The 15319-nt window shown below is 41.2% G+C and overlaps 1 protein-coding gene across 15 annotated transcripts in view; it reads left to right on the top strand.

Annotated features, from left to right (window-relative positions):
* Pld5 (phospholipase D family, member 5) overlaps nucleotides 1-9165 on the top strand; it is a 319212-nt gene extending 310047 nt beyond the window's left edge. For 9 of the 15 annotated variants that reach the window (XM_006496897.4, XM_030254909.1, XM_006496900.4 and 6 more), the window contains 2 exons: nucleotides 874-988; nucleotides 7382-9165. In XM_006496897.4, coding sequence (XP_006496960.1) covers nucleotides 874-988; nucleotides 7382-7638 — 372 coding nt within the window. In that variant the 3' untranslated portion in view covers nucleotides 7639-9165. The remainder of the gene's footprint in view (nucleotides 1-873; nucleotides 989-7381) is intronic. The other 6 variants (NM_176916.4, NM_001357846.1, NM_001357844.1 and 3 more) reach the window with 1 other exon arrangement.
* The last annotated feature ends 6154 nt before the right edge of the window (nucleotides 9166-15319 follow it).

Below are 15319 nucleotides of genomic sequence, written 5' to 3'. Positions count from 1 at the left end.
CTCCCAGCCTGCAGAGGCTAGGGCTGAAAGGCATTCTAGAATCCAAGTTTTCCACTGCAGTGGAGACCTGAGATCCTTGTCTCCAATGTGTATCTCCTCCTCCCAGCTCAGCCTTCACAGTCCCACGGGCTCATTCACAGTGGACACTTAATCCAACACTGACCGAATTGCTAAGGCCTTTCCTCTCTATAGATCATTTCCCATATTCCTCCAGTTGGGCCTTGGGTGAATTAGACTGCTAATTATCGTCATCTTCATCATCAACCTCATCATCATCTTTGTCATCTGGAGTCACACTGACATTAGAATTACATAGTTTGTAATTTGTGCATTTTTTATTTATTTATTTTTTAGTTGCCCATTCAAAAAAAAGTCCTGTAGGCTTAGGTGTTCCAACTATTTGTTCTTGTGGCAAAATCTCTTTTAACCTTTGCAGATTCTCAGGTGAATCAGCTAGTCGTTGACATAATGTATGTAGTGGATAAGAATATTCACTCAGTTCGTTGTCATGCCTGGCACACAGTGCCTGGGGGCTGCTGCCAATGCCAGTGCGCCCTGCTGAATACGACTGTGAGAATTAAACAGCTTTCTATCCCTCACCCTGCTCAGAAAATGAATTTTGTGTTCATTTGTTAGCTTCACAGAGTTAATTATAGAGCTAGTTGAACATGCTAATTTTCTTTGTTGTTGCCCTATATGGATGAAGAGTAAAAATAGCTTCCTCTATAGGATGTAACGAGAGTGTCATTTTAGTAACTCAATATGAGGTCTATTGTTGATATTTGGATAATAGACTCCTTTGTGCTTGTGAACAAGACCGAAAACATTCTCAATTGACCTGCTTTGCGTTCTTACTTTTCTCTTGTCTTACAGAAATTTTTTGATCTGGAAAGAGAGAATGCTTGTGCAACGAAAGAACAAAAGAATCAGACCTTTCCCAAATTAAACCGCAACAAGTACATGGTGACAGACGGGGCAGCTTACATCGGTAGGTGTGGGGGTTGAGAAGCCCCTCGGGGGTCACAGTAGGGGGAGCTGACACCTTGGCTGTAGCCACTGAGGAGGTTGTGCAGGTAAGAAGCAGGAGACTGGAGCCAAGAGCTTTTCAGTCCCACAGACGCGTTCCCCTGTACTGGGGCATATAAAGTTTGCTTGTCCCATCCAGTGGAAGAAAGATAGCATTTTCAACAAATGGTGCTGGCACAACTGGTTGTTATCATGTAGAAGAATTCAAATCGATCCATACTTATCTCCTTGTACTAAGGTCAAATCTAAGTGGATCAAGGAACTTCACATAAAACCAGAGACACTGAAACTTATAGAGGAGAAAGTGGGGAAAAGCCTTGAAGATATGGGCACAGGGGAAAAATTCCTGAACAGAACAGCAATGGCTTGTTCTGTAAGATCAAGAATAGACAAATGGGACCTAATGAAACTCCAAAGTTTCTGCAAGGCAAAAGACACCGTCAATAAGACAAAAAGACCGGGGCTGGTGAGATGGCTCAGTGGGTTAGAGCACCCGACTGCTCTTCCGAAGGTCCAGAGTTCAAATCCCAGCAACCACATGGTGGCTCACAACCATCCGTAACGAGATCTGACTCCCTCTTCTGGAGTGTCTGAAGACAGCTACAATGTACTTACATATAATAAATAAATAAATCTTAAAAAAAAAGATTACTTTAAAAAAAAAAAAAAAAGACAAAAAGACCACCAACAGATTGGGAAAGGATCTTTACCTATCCTAAATCAGATAGGGGACTAATATCCAGCATATATAAAGAACTCAAGAAGGTGGACTTCAGAAAATCAAATAACCCCATTAAAAAATGGGGCTCAGAACTGAACAAAGAAATCTCAGCACTTTCTGTTGAGAGTTTCACAACCTCCTTTATCTCCAACTCCAGTGGATATGACATCCTCTTCTGGCCTCCATGGGTACTACACTCACATGCACATACCCATACACAGACACAGATATACACAATTAAAGATAAAATAAATTTTTTTAAAAGAAGATTGTTTGCCAGGCATGTGGTACACACTTTTTAAACTCAGCATTGAGGTGGAGGAGGCAGATGGATCTCTGTGAGTTCAAAGCAAGTATGATCTACATAGTGAGTTCCAAAACAGCCAAGGTAATATAGAAAGACTCTGTCTCAAAAAAAAAAATTAAATATGTAATTGTGATTGTTTTACATTATAAGCACATTCAAAGGTGATTCAAAATGGGATTGCTTGAATTTCCTGGCTTTTCTCAGTTTATGGAAAATAGAATGAAACTAGCTTTTGTTTGGTTGCTTGGTTAGGTTTTGATTTTGATTTTTTTTTAAAGACAGGGTTTCTCTGAGTAACAAGTCCTGGCTGTCCTGGACTTGCTTTGTAGAACGGGCTGGCCTCCCTTAAACTCACAAAGATAAACCTGTCTTTAGTTTCCAAGTCCTGGGATTAGAGACATGCAACACTACTCCTGAGCTTTTGTTTTGTTTTGTTTTGTTTTTGAGGCAGGGTTTCTTTGTGTTGTCCTCTCTGTCCTGGAACTTGTTCTGTAGGTCAGGTTGACCTCAAACTCACAGAGATGCACCTGTCTTTACTTCCCAAGGCATGCATCATCACACCAGAGCAAGCTCCTTTTTCTTTTTCTTTTTCTTTTTCTTTTTCTTTTTCTTTTTCTTTTTCTTTTTCTCTTTCTCTTTCTCTTTCTCTTTCTTTTTCTTTTTCTTTTTCTTTTTCTCTTTCTTTTTTTCTTTTTCTTTTTTTCTTTTTCTTTTTCTTTTTTCCTCTTCTTTTTCTTTTCTTTTCTTTTTCTTTTTTAAGCAAGTGGCAAAGAACAGAGAGATGGCTTAGCAGTTTAGAGCACTCAATGTTCTTGCAGAGAAGATCTGGGTTAAATTCCTAGAACCCATGAAGGGACTCACAATATCCAGTAATTCCAGTTCTAGGGTATCCATTGCCCTTTTCTGACCTTTGAGGACACCAGGCACATAAATTGCACACACATATATATACATGCAGGCAAAACATTTAATATTTATTTAAAATATTAAATAAATAAGTAATAACAACCATAAAAATTTGAAGGCAAGCAAAGAACCACCAAAATTGCTTATGAAAAAATAGAAGCTTCTAGATAATTTATCTAAAACTTTGGGATGAATCCAGGTGTACTTAATGGCTTAAGACCCCCAAATCAAGATATTTTATTGTAGCATTCATTAAAAGTAAGGTGTCATGTGCACATTCAGTGACTCTTTAATCAAAGAAGAAAACAGAACTCAACCAAGACCACATGGGCTGGCAGTAGATTGTAAACTAATGTTTATTGGTCTTGAAATGACTCACCTGATATACAAACATTTCTTGGACAAATTAATTAAGTGTTTGGGGAATCAGAGAAATCTGTATTTGAATTATAGCACTGACACAAACTGGGAGACAGTAGCAATCCATATAATCTCTTGTAAGCCTCAGTCTCCCTATCTGTGAAAGGGGGATAATAGCACCCACCCTTTGATGGTGTGGTGATTAAATGAGATAATATATGAATGGCTCCAAACAATGACTCTGGAGTCTTAGTAAACATAGGATAAGACATTATTAAATAACTTCATTTTATAGGCAACAGTTTTAGTAAAACACTGATCTCTAGAAAGAAGCAGAGTTCCAATACAAAAACATTCAAAGCATGTCAAAAGGAAATTAACTCATTGATAGTGTGGAACCAAGAAAAAAATCTCAGGACATGGGAGTATAACTCCATTAAGTTTGTATGAGATGTCCCGAAGACACTTCAGACAGCATGATCTTTCTCATTTTATAGTCTCCACCAGTGTATCTGAGTTAAGCTTGGAAATTTTGTTTGGAAGGTGTCTGAGCAACTAGACAGCTAAGGAGGGGTGGGGAGGTTAACTGAAGGTGCTCAAAGATGCCTAAGGCTGCCTACCAAGAAGCTGAGCTCTCTGGCACCCTAAGACACACACACACACACTCACACACACACACACACACACACACACACACACACACACACACACGAGAGGGGGGGAGGGGGGAGGGAGAGGGAGAGGGAGACACTACATTCTGGATATTTCAACCTTTATAACCTTAGTGTGCATTCTGGGGAACTAAAATAGTCTAAAAAGGTAAAAGATTTAAAAAAAATGTAGCCCAGCTTCAAAAAAAATTATGGAGGCATATGTCACCTTGAAGGTCCGCCAAAATTTGTGTCAGCATGATGCTTCCCAGAGCTGTCATGAAAGAAGCCAACTAAGGCATTTGCAATCCACAAACACCATGCTTTTGGCTCATTCTCTGTATGGCAGGGCAAAGGCTAGATTTACAGGCTAAGGCCCCAAACTCCTCACCCGCCTCCATCCTCCTTTCTCTTCCCAGGGATGCCCCTTTAGTATTTACCTATATGTGTTTCCTCCAGAAAATTTCATCCGCCAGTGCATAGAGCAGAAATCTCAGTATGGCTGCTTCAATGCCCCAGACCCTGAGCTGAAGTCATTGTTCAGGGTGAAGTGGGCAGAGGATGCCTTTAGGGTCAAAGGTGAAATGCAGCCTCTGGACTTAAATTTGGCTTTGAACTTCAGCTCCAATAGTTCTCTGTGAAGCACCATTGGTTAGCCATAAAACATGGGGAAGCTGTAGGGATCTCTGTGAACATTTCCTTTCTCATGGCAAATCCCTCCCATCATACAAAATATTGGACATAAACACAAGTATTATGCTTTGCCCAAAGTAGACAGTTAGTAACTCAAGGCTGGTCTCCCCTCAGACTCCCTTGCAGCTTGACTACAACCCCAAATATTCCAGACTTCCAACCTGATCTCAGACCACAAGGTGTCGCTCTCCTTTCCTGGAATCTGGATCTCTCTTGTCCTAGTTAAGCTTGAGGGTGTCTCTCATTTACTCAGGGCACAGCTTCTTCTTGACATATTGAGCCAGGGATGGAAATCCTTCTCTCTGGTGCTTGGGTATGAAATCCCAGTGTGCTCTTTCTTACCATCTCTGTTGTAGTGACTCTTTCTGGAACTCCGTGAAGGCAGGAACCTTCATTTTCAGTTTTATATCTACACTCTTAATATCGGACCCGGTAGACATTGGGTAACTCAGTGAACAGCACAGGAGAATGAAGATCCAATAAATAATTAGCACTGTCCCCCTCCAAGGACAGACCTTGGTTTTGACACCAAAGAGAAATACATGGGAGGTGAGCCATTTCCTGTACCTTTGTTGTACTGGTGTTCTATGGTTATGAAGAGGAACCATGACCAAGGCAAATCTTACAATGGAAAGTATTTAAGTTGGGAGCTTGCTTACAGTGTCACAGGCTTACTCTATTATCATCTTGGTGGAAAGTATGGTAGTATGCAGGCAGGCATGGTGCTGGAGAAGTAGCTGAGAACTTTACAACCTGACCCTATGGCAGCAGACAAGCAGACAGAGAAAGACACTGTAGCCTGTTGTGGCCTTTTGAAACCTCAAAGCCCACCCCTAGTGTCTTCATTAGGGTTTCCATTGCTGTGAAAAAACACCATGGCCAATGCAACTCTTATAAAGAACATTTAATTGGGGCCAGCTTACAGGTGCAGAGGTTCAGTACATTATCAAGGCATGGAGCATGGTGCTGGAGGAGCTGAGAGTTCTGCATCTTGTTCTGAAAGCAAACAGAAGACTGGCTTCCAGGCAGCTAGAAGGAGGGTCTCAAAGCCCAACGCCACAGTGACACACTTTCCCCAACAACGCCACACCTCCTAATAAGTGCCACTCCCTGGGCCATACATATTCAAACCACGACATGTAGTGACACCCCACCTCCACCAAGAACACAGCTCCTAAACCTTCCCTGACAGCTATCCAACTGGGGACTAAGCATGCAAATACATGAGGGCCATTTTTCTTCAAATCGCCCTAGCCTTAGAGATGGATTCAGCACTAATAGCATTGTCATTATCAGCTTCTTCTGAGATGATTCCAACCTCAAAATTCATCTGTGGAAGTCCTGGTCCCTAGTATGAGAGAAGGTGATGAAAGAAAATCACTCTCAAGAGAGGTCATTAAGGTGGGCATTAATCTAATGTGGCACATGTTCTTTAAACAACAACAACAAAAGCACAGAGGAACTGTGTACCCATAGTGCCCCCTACCTGTAATTCCAGCTCTCAGAAGGCCCAGGGGGAAGGATTGCTGTGAGGGCGAGGCTATATAGTAACATCCGGCTTCAAAAGAAAGGAAACAAGGAAGGAGGCTGGATAAGGGCACCCATAGAGGAAAGACGGTATGGAGAGACAGGGAGAAAGGGGCCACCCAGAAGGAGACGAAGTTGCAATGCGTCCTTTCCATCCTAGTTTGCTTCCCCACTCCCATGATGAACACCATGAGCAAACGTAGTTTGGGGAGGAAAGGGCTTGTTTCAGCTTGCAGATTATGATCCATCAAGAGAAGGCAGGAGCTTGAAGCAGTCACCACAGGCACAACACTGCTTACTCTCTTGATCTCAGAACTCATGGCCAGCTACCTTTCTTATTCAGTCCAGGCCAACTTACACAAGGATGGTGATGCCCACAATGGGCTGGACCCTCCGACATCAATTAGCAGTCAAGGGAATACCCCATAGACATGGCGAGAGGCTAATCTGATGGTGGTTGTTCTTCCTAGAGGTGTCAAGTTGGCAACAAAAAGTAGCCATCATATTTCTTGTAGTTCTCAGAAGGAAACAACCTTGATTTTTGTCTCCAAAGGCATAAGAGAACATTTCTTCCATTTAAAACAACTAGTTTCTGGCACTTTGTGAAGAAAGCTCTGAGAAAAACCAAATCAGCCATCAATCCTGGCCAAGCCTCCAGTCCTACCCTGGGGAGATACCTTCCAGTCTCCTTAGGGAATGCTGTAGTCATATCTCTGCCTTCTGCTTTGTCTCAGTGGTGAAGCATCTCTGCATAATAATGTTTATGCATATGGATTCGATGTTGTCTCTTTGAGAAGGTAGTAATTGTTCACAGGATTTTTAAGTGTATTCCTATATATTTTAAATGTTGCTGTATTTAGTGTGTCTTGTGAACATCAATAAGAAATAACATTTACAGGAAAAGAACAGCAGATTTCTTGTTTTGAGTTTCGACTTGAGCGAAGCTGAAGAAAATGCCAAAATAATATGCAAATATTAATCTGCCATATGTGGAGCTTCTAGCAATTTTTTTCCTCGGGAGCTGTCATCAGGATTCTGCCTCTCTTATTATTTTGGGTGTTTGTTTGTTTGTATATATATATATATATATACATATATATATATATGTATATATAATCTGTTCTGTATTTCATTATAGTGGGACTTTTCCCAGTGGACCGTACCTTCTCATCATCATTTCTTTATTTGTAGGAAATTTTGACTGGGTAGGGAATGACTTTACCCAGAACGCTGGCACGGGCCTTGTCATCAACCAGGCAGATGTGAGAGACAACAGGAGCATCATTAAGCAACTGAAGGACGTGTTTGAGAGGGACTGGTATTCGCCTTATGCCAAATCCATACAGCCCACCAAACAACCGAACTGTTCAAGCCTGTCCAAACTCAAGTCTCCCTCCAAGCAACCTGCCATGGCCAATGCCACCGGGAGGGAGCCGCTGAGCGTATAGCTCACTAACAGACACACAAGGCTTCAGACCAAATGCAGGAAGGACTAGAGGAAAGACAACAATTTACTACATCTTTTCTTTTATTAAGGAGAAATAAAAAGCACACTTATTTAAAATGTTCTCTGAATGACATGTAATATCTAGCTAACAACATCTTAGCACTGTATATTAAATTTAAGACTTTTGTATCTATGAGCTCTGACAGAGAATGTTGTTCTGGCCTAGGAGTTAGTTTTTAATGACTGCAAACACATTTTACGACTTGGTTCTTGTCTCCTGATTCTTACTGGTTTTAGAATCTTTTCTGCTGACCCATCAGCACTGGTTTTAAGAAGAATAACATGAGGTGAGCCCTTTCCTTTAATATTGCTGAATTCTGGAATTAGAGGAAGGGGGGAGAAGATGCAGACAGAACCAAGCATCTGCCCTGACATATCCTCTCTAAGACCTATCCAGGCAGCTGAGCACAGGCACCTCCATTTCATGCCAGCCTTCAAGACTTCTGAAAAACACTCATTTCTGTCCCCTTGTTCCTTGTCTTCTGATACCAGGGTTTTGAGGGTATCAGTCTGTCTTCTGACAAACATGTTCTTGTTTTACATCATCCTTGGATTCATCTCAGCATTAGTTCAAAAAGTGAGAATGTCTTGGGGAAATGATATGAATTCCCCAGAATGTATACAGAATGGAAATCAGTCTTTCACTTTCTCCTTTCAATTACATTTTTTAAACACACACACACACACACACACACACACACACACACACACACACATATCCTTTCCTCAAGCTCCAAAAAAAAAAAAAAGAAAGAAAAAAAAAAGAAATGAAGTGCCCCTGCTAATACCCAGCAAGCCATTAAGTCTGCATTTGAAGAATAAAGCAGTTTCACATTTCTGTTTGGTTAACAGTATTATAAAGGAAAGGTCTATGCGTCGGTGGATTTTAATTTATTTAGAATTATTATGCTGTTAAGAGTATGCCAGCAAATGTTTATAATAGAGCTATTTAATATACCTTCTGCTATTTAATATACCAAATGCTTTTCAGACAAATGCAATTTAAATACTGTGCTTAACATATTTTACTAAGAAACAGAAATATTGGATTACTGTTCTATAATGTCATTGTGTGTTGTTTTATATCTATATAATATATAATCCTGTATTAAAAAAGACTGTTGGTACATGAGAGGGGTGTGACCTCTTCAGGGCCAGAGGAAGTGGTCAAGATGCCTATGCCCAGTGTGGCTCCTGACTCTGTGCTCAGAACAGAGCCCTTCCCTCTTTGGCCCCGGTTTTCTATTGTTAATGTAGACAATAATCCTCACCTACCTCGCAAGGATGCTGTCATGGTAGGCGATATTTATAAGTTGTTTTTGAAATCAAAAGAACCTATATAAATGCTAAGCATTAACATTGCATAATCTTTTTCTTGAAATAATCTCTGTGGTATCCTGGTAGCACCAATACCAGGCACTCTCCCGAAGAATCCAGAGGGCAAAATAAAGCACTTTCTGTTTGCAAACACAGGTGATATGAATGGGGGCCAGGGGTGGAGAAGGTTGGTCAGAGTGACCATCTGAATGGTAGGTATTTGAATGGAACATGCAGCCTGGTCACGGTGACATAAATAATAACACATAACTAGATGCTGCGCTGCAAATGGTCCATTAGCACCAGTGTGTGCCTGTGTTTTTAGAACAAGGATGAGCAATCTCATTTGATCTTGAGAGACTTGGTTTTAATGATGCCAAAAAGAGTTCCCTACTCAAAGGTTCACTGACACAGAAGGCTGTTCACAGTCCTACTGATCACCCATGTTCTTTTCCTGCCAAAGACACCTGTCACCTCACTGGGTGTTTAAAACCAGTCAAGAGAGCTGGGACAGTATCCAGGCATGGCGATGCATGCCATTAATATCAGCTCACTGGGGGGTGGGGGTGGGGCAGAGGCAGGAAGATCTTTGTAGGTTAGAGGCTACATAGAAAGTTCTAGGACAGCCAAGGCTACATAGAGAGAGACCCTGTTTCAGAAAAACAAACAAAAATTAATGGAAAGAAAAAGAGAGAAAGACAGAGATTAAGAGAGGGACAGGGACACAGCATCCGATGAGAAAGCTATGATTAAAGGGTATCGAGTTTTATGGGCTGATTTAAAGACTCTCAGTGATACTTTTCATTAATAATGGTCAGCCTACAAGACTCTTAAGTATTTACCATATACTCCATCCTTGAATTGGGTGTCATCCTGGCAGCTGTCTGAAAATAGCTTTGGGAATAATTTTCCAAGGAAGGAAGGAGGCAATGGTTCAAGGTGGAGACATACTAGCTTGTTCACTCTTGGACAGACAAAGGGAACCTTGGTTGATTCAAAGGGAAACTTCAAAGGTTGTCTCCCTTTGGGCTCCCTCCATTGTCACCCAGATTCCTTGTCAATAGTCTCATGAGACAAACAAAGGTTTGGGGGCATGGGCCCTCTCCCTGTTGCTGCCTTGGGTATTGTGCAATAGGAAAAGAGATCATTGTCACTTATGAAATGACCAGCAGGTCACTTATTCCCAAACGTACCATCATGGCAGCCCTGTGCATGTATCACAGGCATCTGCCACACACCAGGAGCCCTGCCTGACCTGGTAACCCTTGTCTGTGCCATCACAGCTAAGCACATCACCCCACCATGCAACACTCTCCTTCTGCAGCACCCAGGGAAATGATCCCTGTGCAGAGTGCCCAGTGTCATCTGCCCCCTGAGAGAACGTCTAATTCAGGAGACTGCTCTCTTTCAGCAGGATGCTGTCCTACAAAGGGGGCATTTATCTTTTAGACTTTAAGTCTCTGCAAGATAAATAACTAACTTCCATTCTTCCCCTTCTAAATAGCTTAGGATCTATTTCTCAAGAACAGAAAACAAAAAGCACTCCAAGACTACTTGTAATTTGGAGATATACCCCGATGGAAAATATGAAGAAGGTGACTTCGGTCCTACATTTTTTTCTCCAGGGATATTCTGGGTCTGTTCTTCAAAGGGATGGAGACCAAACACAGTTTGAGATACATTTTAGATTTCTCCATCACTAACAATAACTTAGTGCCTTATTTATTCTCAAATGTTGGTTTTCAAAATTCAACAGTGACCCACCATATGGGCCATATCTGCTCACTTTGGAGTCAGCATGGCCTCAGACAGACCAACTGGTTGAAAGCAAACGTGTGGAACCCACAGTTTCTATGCATCCTGCAGTTTTCCCAAGACACATAAAATGTATATATCATCCTCACCAGTCGCTGGCACACACTCTCCTATGTTTGTCCTGGTGACTTTCACTACACTGTCACTGGCTACTCATATATGAAGTCACAGAGCTAGCAGGCCATGGGAAAGGAAGGGGAACATGAAATTGTAACCACTCCCTGCAAATACTATACTTTGTGAGCCTGAAAATGACGGAAACAAGACACAGTGCAAATACCTCCCCCAGCCCAACCTGCCCCCCCCCATTTGTGCTGACTTTAAGGAGTGTGTAAGAAATGCTGCCAAGGTCCTGTGGAACATAACGTGAAAATTGATGTCTTTGAGTCTCGCAGGCTCAGCAAGAGAAATAAAAGATGTGTGGAAGCTCCTGCTTCTGTGTTGCTCGGGGCACTGTTCCCTTGGAATCTGCGCTGCTTGATCTGAGACTCTGACGCCATTCTTAGTCGGATTGGTTGGATCACATTCTGTTGATTGATCTTACTCTTTGAAAAAGGTGTTTTATTAACGCATGGTTACTGGCTTGTCAGAAGCATCTCATTGAACCTGGGATGGGTAGAGAGGCTCATATCCCACTGTAGCTCTTCTCAAGTGACTTGGATTCGTTCATTCTGAGATTCCTATTTGCTTATAGAAATTTATGGAACTAAGTTCCAGAGGGAGAAAATTAAAAACAAAAGCAAAAACAACAAGTCAGGGAGAATTTCTTGGTAGAATCAGACCCAGTGTCCATCTGTCTCAGGAATGCTATTCTTTTAAAATTTATATTTCTCACCTAAATGCATGACTTTTGTAAGGGTTTCTCTCTCCAAATTCTATTCTATTATTTTAAAATTATTTTTAATTCCATTAAATTAAAATTTAAATTCCATTATAATTAAATTAATTCCAATACTTTGAATTATTTAAAAGTTTCATAAATTTTAAATTTAAATATTTTAAATATTATTTTATATTTTCATGTGAAACTGTGTCCTTCCCCTGCATAGAGCAGTCAGCTCCTGTAATGCAAACACTTTGTTGTTATTATTCAAACTCCATCCTATCAACAGCCCTGGATAATAGGTGAATTTTCTCCTTTGCCTGTGTATTCTCAATGAATTGCTGTACCCTATTATAAGAAGTTTGACTGAGAACATATATTAGATAAATTATTCTGTAGCCCATGCTTTCCACCCCCTTCCTTGTCCCCTTATAGTTTGTTTTAGTTAGGATTTTTACTATTGTGAACAGACACCATAACCAATTCAAGTCTTATAAAAGACAACATTTAAAGCCGGGCATAATGGCTCACGCCTTTAATCCCAGCACTTGGGAGGCAGAGGCAGGTGCATTTCTGAGTTCGAGGCCAGCCTGGTCTACAAAGTGAGTTCCAGGACAGCCAGGGCTACACAGAGAAACCCTGTCTCGAGAAACAGAAAACAAAAAACAAAAACAAAACAAAACAAAACAAAACAAACAAACAAAAGGCAACATTTAATTGGAGCTAGCTTATAAGCTCAGAGGTTCAGTCCAGTCAAGGTGGGGACATGGCAGCATCCAGGCAGGCATGGTGCAAGAGAAGCTGAGAGTTCTACGTCTTCATCTGAAGGCTGCTAGTGGAAGGAGCTAGGGTGAAGGTCATATGCCCAGTAACACACCTACTCCAACAAGGCCATACCTCCTAGTAGAGCCACTCCCTGGGCCAAGCATACACATACCATCACATAGCTCATTAACCAGAGAGCTGCCTGTCATTTTTGACCTAAATGAAATTAGGAAGGCTATCCCCAGCTCTTAGCCTACTTTTTCCATTTGAGAATCCCCACCTTTGGATGAACTAGAAGGCACTGCTTTTTATGGCAACTGGATGGGTATTCTAAAGCAGTTTCTTGAAACTGTGAAATTGAGTCTTCTTACTTTTGATCCACAGGCAGTCTTATACTTGGGATTATAAAAGTCCACTGGTCAGTTGGCTTCCATTGGAAATCTAACAAAGAGAAATGTGATACTTAGCTGTGTGAGGAAGTGCATACCTAGGATCCCAGAACTTAAGTGATGAGGAGTCAGGAATTCTATGACATCTTTAACCACATAGCAACCACAAGACCAACCTGGACTACATGAGACCCTGTCTGACAAAATGGCTGTGGGTGAAAGACATGCACCTCCAAACCGAACAAACTGAGTTCAACCCCCAGGACCTGCGGGATGGAAGGAAAAACTGACTCCGCAAACTGTTCTCTGACTCTCACAAATGTGCCTTGGCACACACACTCATGTGTGATAAACACACACACACAAACACACAAATACACTAAACGAATAAATAATAAACATTTAAAATAAATACAGAAAAGGTAAGAAATGTAAGATGTAATAAATTCTTCTGCATTTTCTTTTGTTATATGCAACTACTGACTTAATTCTGTTTCAAGGGATATTTGTGTTTCTAATACACCCTTATATAAATTTATATTTGGGGATATCAATCTTCAGACAATTAACTAAATTGGCTAATAAAAGGCTGAAGGGGGGGCTTTACAGTGATCAATTCTTTTATGTAACCAAACACTAAGGCTTTCTTTTTCAAGCATAAGTATTATAAATCTTTGTCATACTGTGAAGCTAGCCATTTCTTTTTCCCTCAGCTTGATCTTAGAAGGCAGGTACTGCTTTAGACAGTGAATGAGGGAGCTACAGTTGACCCTGTGGAGCTTGGACCACTGTGGAGTGCTTCACCCAACAAACATCCTTGTAATACTATTCCTATCTGATGTTTTTAAAATAAAATGTGACGTCAGGGTGTATAGACTTTGAGGAAAATAAAAAAGCAAACACTGTTTTATGAAGAGATGTCATGTAGACCATGTCCTGGACTTATAGCTGGTCCAACTGCCTATGGTATTCATCCATTGCCCTATCTCAGATCTATGCCTAAAATCTATAGTAAATACACCGTGTCTTCTCTGCAAAGTCCCTTTGGTGTCAGGCTCTGTTTGCAAAGCCGAGGACCAAAGCCAAGTCCTTGAGGACGCTAGCAAGTGCTTTCCCGCTGAACTACACCCCAGCCCCACCCAACTCCATCCGGAGTCTGAAACCTAGAACTTATAGTGAAAGAGTTTAAGCCAGCAAACTATCATATCATGAACCCCCTTTCCAGTTTGCCATGCAGGGGCTGAGGAAGTGATCCTATTCAAACAACTCAAAGCAAATAGTGCAAAGCCTTGCTCAGGGCCCACACGGAATGAATTGCTGATTTACTATAGCAATTTGGACTTATGGCAGGACTTACCTCTGAGGGTAGGTATTCGCATATGCAGAAGGTGAGCACCCTTGTAGGAAGAAGTCTGAGGCACACTTTCTTCAAAGTTGTCACTTGAGGGTTTAGCAGATACTTAGTAAAGTGAACCTTCTGAATCTTCAAGTCAGTAATTGTATTTGATCAGCTGTGTCTGGGTCCTATAGCTTCATGGTTTTTAAAAATCATGATAATATAATTCTATGAAAATGTATGTAACTAAGTCATAGCAAGGTAAAGATTACTTATAATTAATTTTTATTTCCCTTGATAGGAATATTAGTAAAGGGGGGATGTTGTTTTGCAAAATAGATAACTGGCTCTTGAAACTATTCCTCTGGGCCATAGATCTACTGAATACAGTTCAATTATCAACTCTACCTTCCTCTACTGCCCTCCCTCCACTGCCATAGGTAGAAAATCCTAAGGCACAGCAGAAATACTGAGCAGACAGACAAGCATGGTTTCTAATCCAGAAGTTCTTGTGTGGGTTCACAAACCATCTTGGGAGCAGCGACCTCAATTTCCAGGATTAAACGTATTGAAATTGCATCTGAATTTCCAACTTAAATAAAGATGGACGTTTTAAAAAGACAACTCAGAACATCTAATTTAACAACATTCGTGTGAATAACGCCTTCCCCTACACCTCTATCTTCTTTCACTTTTATTTCTTTATCCAATGCATATGTGACAGGCAGCATCCAAACCCCACACTCCCGGAACAGTGAGAGCAAAGGTCAGAACCAACACTGTATTGGAGAGAGACTTCCTGCCACTGGGAAACAAAGGTATTTCAGCTCCCAGCAGTAAAGCTTTTTGTTACTTCTTACACTCCAAGCCAGGATGTAAGTTTGCCCCAGCGATCAGGCAGACCTCCATTACCATGTGAGTCTCAGTATGAGAGATAGAAAGTAAGCAAGGAGCAGTAAGATACACCCAGGGCAGGCTTCCCTTTCTGTGTGGCCGGCCATCTTTAAGCAGAAAAGACAGTTGTGTCCACAGTGAGAGCCAGCATCCCCTCTGAGTCACCATTACTGCTCTTTATTGCTGAAGAAATGGCTGAGTCTTACCAAGGACTTTAAACTTTGTGGGCACTGGGTTGTCTTCCTATCTTCCTTACTTTCATATGTATTGGTATAAATAAACT

The sequence above is a fragment of the Mus musculus genome, chromosome 1 (genome assembly GCF_000001635.26).
Source record: "Mus musculus strain C57BL/6J chromosome 1, GRCm38.p6 C57BL/6J".
NCBI lineage: Eukaryota > Metazoa > Chordata > Mammalia > Rodentia > Muridae > Mus > Mus musculus.
The sequence above is the reverse complement of the archived record's forward strand: the minus strand, read 5'-3'. Positions and strand labels throughout refer to the sequence as shown.